Below are 8916 nucleotides of genomic sequence, written 5' to 3' on the forward strand. Positions count from 1 at the left end.
AGTAAATCTTCAGCCAAAATTGCAATCTTGCTATAATTGCTTTTGTTTTGTTTCCAAAAGAGCAGGCCGTTACTTGGCAGCGCTTCATCACCGCTTATGTCTACCAAATACCTTGACAGCTGACTTGCAACAGTGAGGTTCTTTTGGTTATAAATTTTTCTTTCTTTTGTAAAGATTTTATTTGACAAGAACTTAAAGCGCTTTATGGCAGCAAATTCACATTCAGATCCATTTGACTCAGCAGCAGCTTATAATTCTTGTTCTACTCCACAAACTTTTATTATATAAATCTTTGCTGCATGGAGCAAGGTGCCCATTTCCGGTGTGAGGATAAAGACAGCAACGGTTGGATCTAACAAATATACAGCAGACGGAAGAGGATTAAACGTATCTGAGTCCGGCTGCAGAATTGTTTGAAACCGTTGACGTAGATCTCCAAGAAGATTCGCTATCAAAGACTTGCTGGTAGGATATTCTTGTAAATAGCATTCCAAATTGAGTATAGATGGTAGAACCTGTGAAAGAGACTAGGCATCGGTCTGAAGTATATCTGTTTGTACTGCAAAGGGTTCCAAAAGTGAAGAAATGTTTTGAAGACGAACCCATTCATATGCTTTGAATGTGTCGATTCTTAAATTTAAGTAAACCGTCTGAAATTAAAGTTTACTAATAACAATTGTAATAACTAATAATTATCATTGATATACGTCTCTTTTTTCCATACTGTTGCAATGTGATTTAAAAGGCAGGGTAAAGTATTTCCGTGTTATTAGTAAACCTAATTTAAAGACTATATACCCTGTCTTGTTTTTTAATGATAATGACTAATGAACTTCTTACAATTTATAACCATTTTCGTTTTTTTAGTTTATATAAGGTAAGACGCAATTTTGTAGACTTAATAAAATTCCGAAAATAATTTATACACACTAATAACATAAATAATAAAATAATATGTACCAATTTCTATAAGAACTTCATTCACCGATGTCTTTATTTTAAACAGCCGGTCAATCATCTGATATGTACTGTTCCATTTTGAGGTGCAGTCAGTTATCACAGACTTCCCACACTTGTCAATAAGTTTCTCAATTGCCACACTTGATTTCCAAATTCTTGATACAACTTGTCTCGTTTCTAAGGTGGTTGCACTATAATGTTCATAAACTGGTTTTATGAGAAGCTGGAGTGTGTGAGCCATACAGGGCATTCGACGATATGGAATATGATCTGGCAGAAATAAATCAGTTTGTTCTGACTGAGACTGGATCTCTTCCTCATCAGTTTCATGTTCAGACTCGTCAGATTCAAACTCATAAGATTCAGATTCGTCAGATTTTTTAGCTGCATACACTTCCTGTAAGAGCCTGATGGCTTAAATCATATTAGACCCGTTGTCTGAAACAATCAACATAACTTGATTTTCTCTAATACCCCACTGGTCAAGACATTTCTTTAAACATTCGGCAAGCATCTCACCCGTGTGGGGATGTTGGAGTTCTATCAAATTTAGGAAAGCATGTCGTGCTTTATCAATGGTGGTGTCATAGAAACAAGCAGATATTCCAAGGAACGATGCTGTGAGACGCTTCTTCGTCCAACCATCAAGACAAATTGTTACTTTGCGTGTACGATTCATCAAGTCTTTCAGTTGTGCAGATTGTCGAAGAAAACGCTCGTTTATCCGCTTGTTCAATGTTGCAGACCCTGCAATATAAAATTTAAATCAGTTAAAATTTAATGCACATCAGTTTGTGTTTTTAGTTACTATAGTGTTACATTAATGATACTATAATTACAGGCAAACATTTAAAAATTGTTTAGCATTGAATGAATTTAAAACAATAATTTAAAAATTTAGTTGTGTTAATTATAACCTGGCAATTTAAATTTTGGGTCAAAAGTTTTTATCATCTTTCAAAACGACGACTGATCTAGCAATACCATTGGATAGCTGGTATTAACAATCATTTCAATCACGCTATCCTGACGCAATTGATATTCATTTGATTCCGTTGGCCACGCGGTGATTCGGTGTTCAAAGCACTCTCTTATTGTCTGAGTTTTTGTCTTTCCACTATTTCGGGAAGATATAGAATTGCTGTCATCAATTTTACGTTTCAAAAATATTTTTTCTGCATTTCGTTTTTTCTTTTCATCCGCGTAACATTTGTGTGTGTCTTTATGTATTCTCTGAATGTGCGCCACCAAGTTACTGGAATTTTTTCCGGCAAGAGATGCGCCACATACGCTCTCATTAATTATGTCCTGTACTAGACACGTGGATTTGTCATTTTTTTCATCGTAAACGAAGAATTTCCATACAAGACTGTCACGCTTCCTACCAGCCAACAACCTTGATAAACTCATTATTCTGTTATTAATTTGCAACTCTTAAGAATCTTTAGATGTTTATTTTATTTTACAACAAAAGATTGAACGCATTGAATTTATACTTAACGTAATGACAAGCACGTTTTGTGGTCCATTGATACATTCTATAATCATTCCAAATATCATCGTTATGGTCAAACATGTGCGCCAATTTTAAAGCAAGTATGCAAAATTTGTAAATTAATTGTCAAAAAAAACTAATTAGTGTATCGAAATTTCTTTTAATATTCAATAATTTTCGTTCGGTAATAATTCCTAATTCTATTCCTATTTTCGTTTTTTGATGCTTATATTCAATTCTATTTCAGTTTTCGTTCTTCAGATATATCCTAATTTTAAATTTTTATTCACATTAACGAAATCAATTATTTTTACTTCTAATTTTACTTCACGTTAATGAAAATATCACTGCTATACACAGCATAAAAGAATATGAAGTAATGGAATACGCCTTTAATTATATACACAGTATTCATTACATATTAAATTATTACATAATATAAGTATAATAAGGTATAGTATTATAATTACATAGAGCCTAATATAATATTATAATGAAATTGAGGTTATTATTACGCTTGCATCCGCGATATTTATCATATTAATTTATAAAACTTTATTTGTAATTTTTAATTTATTATAAAAAATATTTTATCATTTTAATCAATATGATAAATTAATTAAAATACGAACAATTTTTTTAACATAACTTTTTATTAAAGCGTTACGTTGAATGAAAACTTAACGGAAGCAAAATATTGCGCAAATAAACAATAAAGTTCGATTACAAAGCTGCCGTTATGTTGGTCACAGTTTTCTTAAGCAATCCTTTTTGTGAAATTTTGTTACTTAAATACAGCTAAATTTTTGTAGAATTATTCGTTTTTTATGAAATTTTCACCATTGTAATACTTATTTAAAGCTCTTTCCAATGATATATAATAATCAAATATATAAATATTTTAAAATCTTTTCGCACATACCTACCTTGAGGTACAATTTACGCAACTAATCTGACATTCAGTTAATTAAAAAATTTGACAACTAAAAATAATATATTTTAAATTCTAGGTATTTATTTTGAATTTAGATAAATTATGCTTTAACATAAATATACTGAACAAATCATATCTTCTGCTTTTTTTAGTGAAATACGCTTATCCATAAAAACCTAAAATAAGAAATCTCCAATAACAAACCAACAAGAGCTTAATCTGGCCTTAATGCAGTTGGACGACAAAAAAAAACAGTTGACTACTTAATTTCATTCAGCAAAGATAAAAAATAAATTAAAAAACTTCTTGTGGTTTGTAAAAATAACGAGTTATGTTAAAAGTGCAATATAGGCATCGGCAATATAGGCATCTTATCCGTTTAGCTACGGGAACGGGAAAGGGATAGGAAAAATAATCACGTGAGCATGCGCAATTTGTAATTCAATTTTCCCGCAGCTAATTTTTTGCCATTATACCGTGGTGTGACCTAAGAAAGTCCTATGCTTTAAGAAAGTCCTAATTTAAGAAATGACAAATTTCGTATATATAAAAGAAACATTAGCGGAAAATAACTTTGTTGTTTTAACTAGATATCTAGTTAGATAAAATAACTAAATTTTTTCTCAAAATGTTTATTATTTTAAAGACTTTCTTAAAGCATAGGACTTTCTTAGGTCACACCACGGTATCTGTCTCGGGAAAAGATTAATCTCAAATCAACTTTTTCCCGTGAATAAGCAAACAGCGAAACAAGTGTGTGTGTAGAAAAAACTTTGACATGGACAAAATTGAGAGAAAATTTTCGTAGATGCTTGAATCATCAAAAAAAGGCTACCATGTCTGAAAGATGTAATTGGGGTAAAATCGACTAGCTCAAACATAAAATGTGATATTTTTGCAACACATCAACCAGTTGAACACAGAGCACTTGAAAATATAGACAATTCCATTAGAGCATCAAGTTCAAGAGATAATTTGATTTTAACAGAAAATGAAACGGCTATAAATTCAATTACATCACCTCAGATGATTATCTCATTGCCAAATCATATGAAAAGAAAAATGAAAATTGACCCATTACAAGTTGCTCTTGAAAAAGCGATAATGAATGATGTGGAGCAAAATAAACTGATGAAAATAAATGAAAATGATCTGGATGAGTTATTCTGTAAAAGTTTAGTAAGCTCTTTTCATAATCTTTCAAAAAAGAAAAACAAAATAGCAAAAATAAAAGTTATGGAAATCCTCCTTGAAATGTAAATTGACAATGAATGAAAATGTAAAATTTAATTTTCAAATAAAATATATTTTATATACAAAGATATTAGTTATTTTCACATTCAATATATACATTTAAGGTAAACAATAAAATACTTCAAAAATAAAAAAAATAAAGTAACTAAAAAAACTGTATATATAAAGGAAGAGGAATTTCATCTTTCATCAAATGTATTTTGAGTATGAGTAACCATACCATATTGGCATAGAACCTGTCCTTGAGGAGAACTAAAGAAGTCTCGAAATGATTCCCTCACTGCTTTTGCATCACGAAGATAGTTATTTGAGCCTAATTGTTTTTGTAAAAGTGTTATTCCTTGGTAATCAGAAACATTACTTCGCCATTCACCAGCTTGCAAACCAGAAGGTGTTTCATAATCAACAAATTTTGAATGACAATATTGATTTAATAGTTCAAACTGACAACCATGTATAAGGTAGTTATGCAGAGCAGTTGGAGCTTTAGTCACGTTAATTACAATATTTTCTTTTGCAATAATTGGTTTGTGAAAAATTCTGCATCTTGCTGCCAAAATACCAAAAGTATTTTCTATTGTTCTGCATGCACATGCCAATTTATAGTTGTATATTCTTTCCTTTAAAGATTATATTTCTTTAGGGTATGGCTTCATTATATAGTTTTTAAGAGGAAATGCCTCATCTCCAATTAGAACATATGGCAGTTTTATGCTTGAACCTATTGGTTCATAAGGTTCTGGGATATGTAATAACTTTGAATCAAAAGCAATTCCCATTTCTACTATTTCTGAATACACCACCATCACTGTTTCTACCAGTATCACCAATGTCAACAAGTGTGAATTCATAGTTTGCATTACAAATAGCCATCAGAACAATAGTGTTATATTTTTTATAGTTAAAGTAGAATGAGCCTGATCTTGAAGAGACTTGCATAACTATTTGTTTCCCATCTATAGCCCCTATGCAATTGGAGAAGTTCCATTTCTTCTCAAACTCGTTTGCTATAGATCTTTATTCATTTTTGTTTTTTGGATAACTAATATATTCTATAGCCAAAAAAATAGTCCATATAGCAATAGAGGTTTCGTTTATTATTCTCCCTATGGAATTCGGACTTATTCGAAACATATTGATAGATCTATTTGTGAAGTGCCTCCAAAAATATATCTCAGAGTGACCATTAATCGTTCACTCGCTACAATTGTCTTCCGTCTGAGGGATGATTTTGTAATCACCGGTGCAATTAGACTTAACAAATGTTCATACTTTGTGGGTGTTATTCGAAAAAACTTAAAAAAGAATTCGTGATTGAAAAGTTGCATATCTTTGGCTCTACTCGGCTTTCTCCCCCCCCCCCCCCCTTAATTTGATAAATGATTCTGATAGAGAATTTTATGCTGATTCAGAAAAATATAAAAACATGGACCTGAAAATCAACGGAAAGTGCTCTAATTCGAAGTCAAAGTTGTAAAAAATCCCACTAAAAACCCTAATATTCGCCATTTTGAGAATATTAAGTTAATGATCTTTTAGCTGACAAAAGCAAAACATTAATAGCATGGTTTTTACGTTAAAAAAAGTCGTTAAAGTATGTTTATCTTGCGCAATTTTCGTGGCAATGAAAATAGCCGTTTTTTGATTTATTAGAGAATATACTATATTGCAAGTAATGTACTTTTGTAATGAATTTTAAAAAAGAATTCAACAGTTTTGTTTCCTAAAAGAAGAATTTTTGAAACTTAGTTCATAGTTGTTTTATCACATGTAAAATTTAGAAAATGTCACCGTTAAACCGTTTTTTTTAACAAAAAAAACCAGCGTACAATACAATAATAATTATTCATCAATTTGTCTACATTCCCACATTTTACATTCAACCTTCATTTGAAATCTTCAATTAAATTCATTTCGTTTATTAAACTTTCGTTAAAATACTTAAAAATAATAATGCGAAGGCTGATGGAAACCAGATCTTTTTATTGCGCAATGTAACGGTAATTAAGTTTCGTTAAAAATGAAAGCGTTTTGAAAAAAAATGGTGAATATTAGGGTTTTTATTGGGATTTTTTACAACTTTGACTTCGAAATAGAGCACTTTCCGTTGATTTTCAGGTCCATGTTTTTATACTTTTCTGAATCAGCATAAAATTCTCTATCATAATCAATCATAAAAAAAGGAGGAGGGGGAGAAACTGCAATAGCGTTAGATAATGGTACATAAAAACATGAATTCTTTTCAATAATCATTACTAGTATTAAAATTGCATTAGTGTTAATAACAATTAGTAAGTATTAACTAACAAAGAGCAAGTTCTATACCAGTCTTTTATTTCAATCACTATTTTTTTGAGTTTAGAGAAACGAATATATAAAATTCATTAAAATTATGCGTTTTTAACATTTCCTGCATTTTATGGTTTGTTTCAACCATCTTAAATACTTTTTCAAGCGACTTTTAAAATGTTTTTTCAAATAGCTAGCACTTATTTAAATTAACTTAAAATGTGTGACTTTTTATACGTCTTCAAAAGAGCATTATGCACGTGTAGGATGAAGATCTAGCTGAGGTTCGATTTATTTTTTTGGGGTTTTATGGAAAGTTTGCTAATTGTTCAATACACAAAACTCCTAAAAAAAGGTTTTCTGTTGATAAAATTAATATTTCCTGATAGAATTAGTATTCTTAATAATTTAAAAAAGAGAGGATTTTCTAATATCAAATTTATGTAATTCAGTTTAAGATATTTAATTAATCAATTAAGTATAATTAATAAGTGTTATCACACCAATGCTTGCATCTAATCAACAGTCATGACTGTGCTCGTTTTTTTTTTTTTTTTTTTACCTAAAATAAGGGTTATTATTGGTAGATTTCTTAGACAATGCTATTAAAGCAATTAATTGACATATGACAAGAATTTTCTATTACCAAAAAATGCTTTTAGACATGCTTATATAAAATAGATCATATCTTTTTTATGTCAATTGGACTCAGATATGCCCAAATTGAAATTCTATGACTATCAATTTAAAACAGTTTTATCGCAAATTTGGTGACATAAATATTAAGAACCATTTTTTCTAAAATGGTATTTGATATTTATTTATGTCACCTACCTTTTCATAGTTTTGCTGGATGCAACCACCAGCGCTAAAAGCTCTTTCTGAAAAGGTAGATGGAATGCACAGCCGTTTCCTAGCAACTTCAGCCAATAATGGAAACTTGTTTTTGTTGTCTTTTCGAAATTGAAGACAACTTTTTTATGATCATCTGTGTCAATGGATGGAATAACCATGTACATTTTCCATTCAACTTGAATTTCAAACTGAGAAGCTGCAGGTTGTGGTGGTGGTATTTGATAATCATCAGCTTTGACACCTTCAACAAACAAGGAATCCTTTAGCAAGTTTCGGTGCATCTGGAGGTGGTGACTGACTTTTCTCAACATGATGATTGTTACAGCATATGATAAGTGCATTGTAGGAATTGTCAAATGCATATTATACGCCAAGTTAAAAATATCAATAGTATTATTATCTCTTGTCATATTTCGTTAAACAAAGCAAAACAACGTATTTCAATTTAGTCGATAAAATCGTTTGGAACAATACGATAACATTTATTTATCTTTATTGAAACTCCATTTCGATAACTTTTTTGCTCCATTTCGATAACTTTTTATAAAAATATGGTATTGAAATGAAATATTCGATTAGTTTTGAGAGTTTAGTTTCGATACGCAGATGCTTAATATTCGACAATTTTATAATTTTAAAAGCTAGTTGTAAGAAAAACCCTGAATAGAAAATTCTTTTTCAAAGCCTTAAAATGTCATCTCCTGTTTGGAAAAATTTCAAAAAAACTTGATGGTAAGAAAATCTTTATCTTTTTAATTTGTTATTTTTTTGACAAGTGAGTTTTGATTTTTGATTAACAAAGTGAGTTGAGATTAACATGGTAAAAAGCATTTGGCAAAACCAATTTATGTATCCATGGTCATTGACATAGGCTAATGTCAACTACAACATGACATTCATTGTATTGTCTAATGCCTACTTTCATCTACAAAGGTAGATATACTTTATCTGAAAAAGCATTCAATAAACCGGAACGAATAAATCACGTGCCATTTGTTTATGTCACGTGATTATTTCGTACTTTTGAAAAATCTAGTAAAAAATATATACCACGGTGTGACCTAACAAAATCCTATGCTTTAAGAAAGTCCTAATTTAAGAAATGACTAATTTCGTATATATAAAAGAA

General features: G+C 30.2%; 1 protein-coding gene across 1 annotated transcript; it reads right to left on the reverse strand.

Annotated features, from left to right (window-relative positions):
• Positions 1–888: 888 nt before the first annotated feature.
• On the reverse strand, positions 889–2800 carry LOC149885747 (uncharacterized). Its single transcript, XM_090091953.1, has 2 exons — positions 1878–2800; positions 889–1707 (listed from the first exon to the last, which is right to left on the reverse strand). Exons 1-2 carry the CDS (start codon positions 1912–1914, stop codon positions 1376–1378), a joined length of 369 nt encoding a protein of 122 aa, XP_089948079.1. The 5' UTR covers positions 1915–2800; the 3' UTR covers positions 889–1375.
• Between the last annotated feature and the right edge of the window lie 6116 nt (positions 2801–8916).

This window comes from Hydra viridissima, unplaced genomic scaffold, assembly GCF_058129835.1.
Source record: "Hydra viridissima isolate aposymbiotic clone 2 unplaced genomic scaffold, HvirCarnegie_v1 scaffold_7, whole genome shotgun sequence".
NCBI classification, from domain to species: Eukaryota; Metazoa; Cnidaria; class Hydrozoa; order Anthoathecata; family Hydridae; genus Hydra; species Hydra viridissima.

Bases quoted from the DNA above. Each gene is read 5' to 3' on its own strand.
- LOC149885747 (XM_090091953.1), bottom strand. From the start codon at position 1,914: ATGATAAAAACTTTTGACCCAAAATTTAAATTGCCAG. The intron at 1,708-1,877 runs GTTATAATTAAC...TTTATATTGCAG, and splicing joins CCCAAAATTTAAATTGCCAG to GGTCTGCAACATTGAACAAG.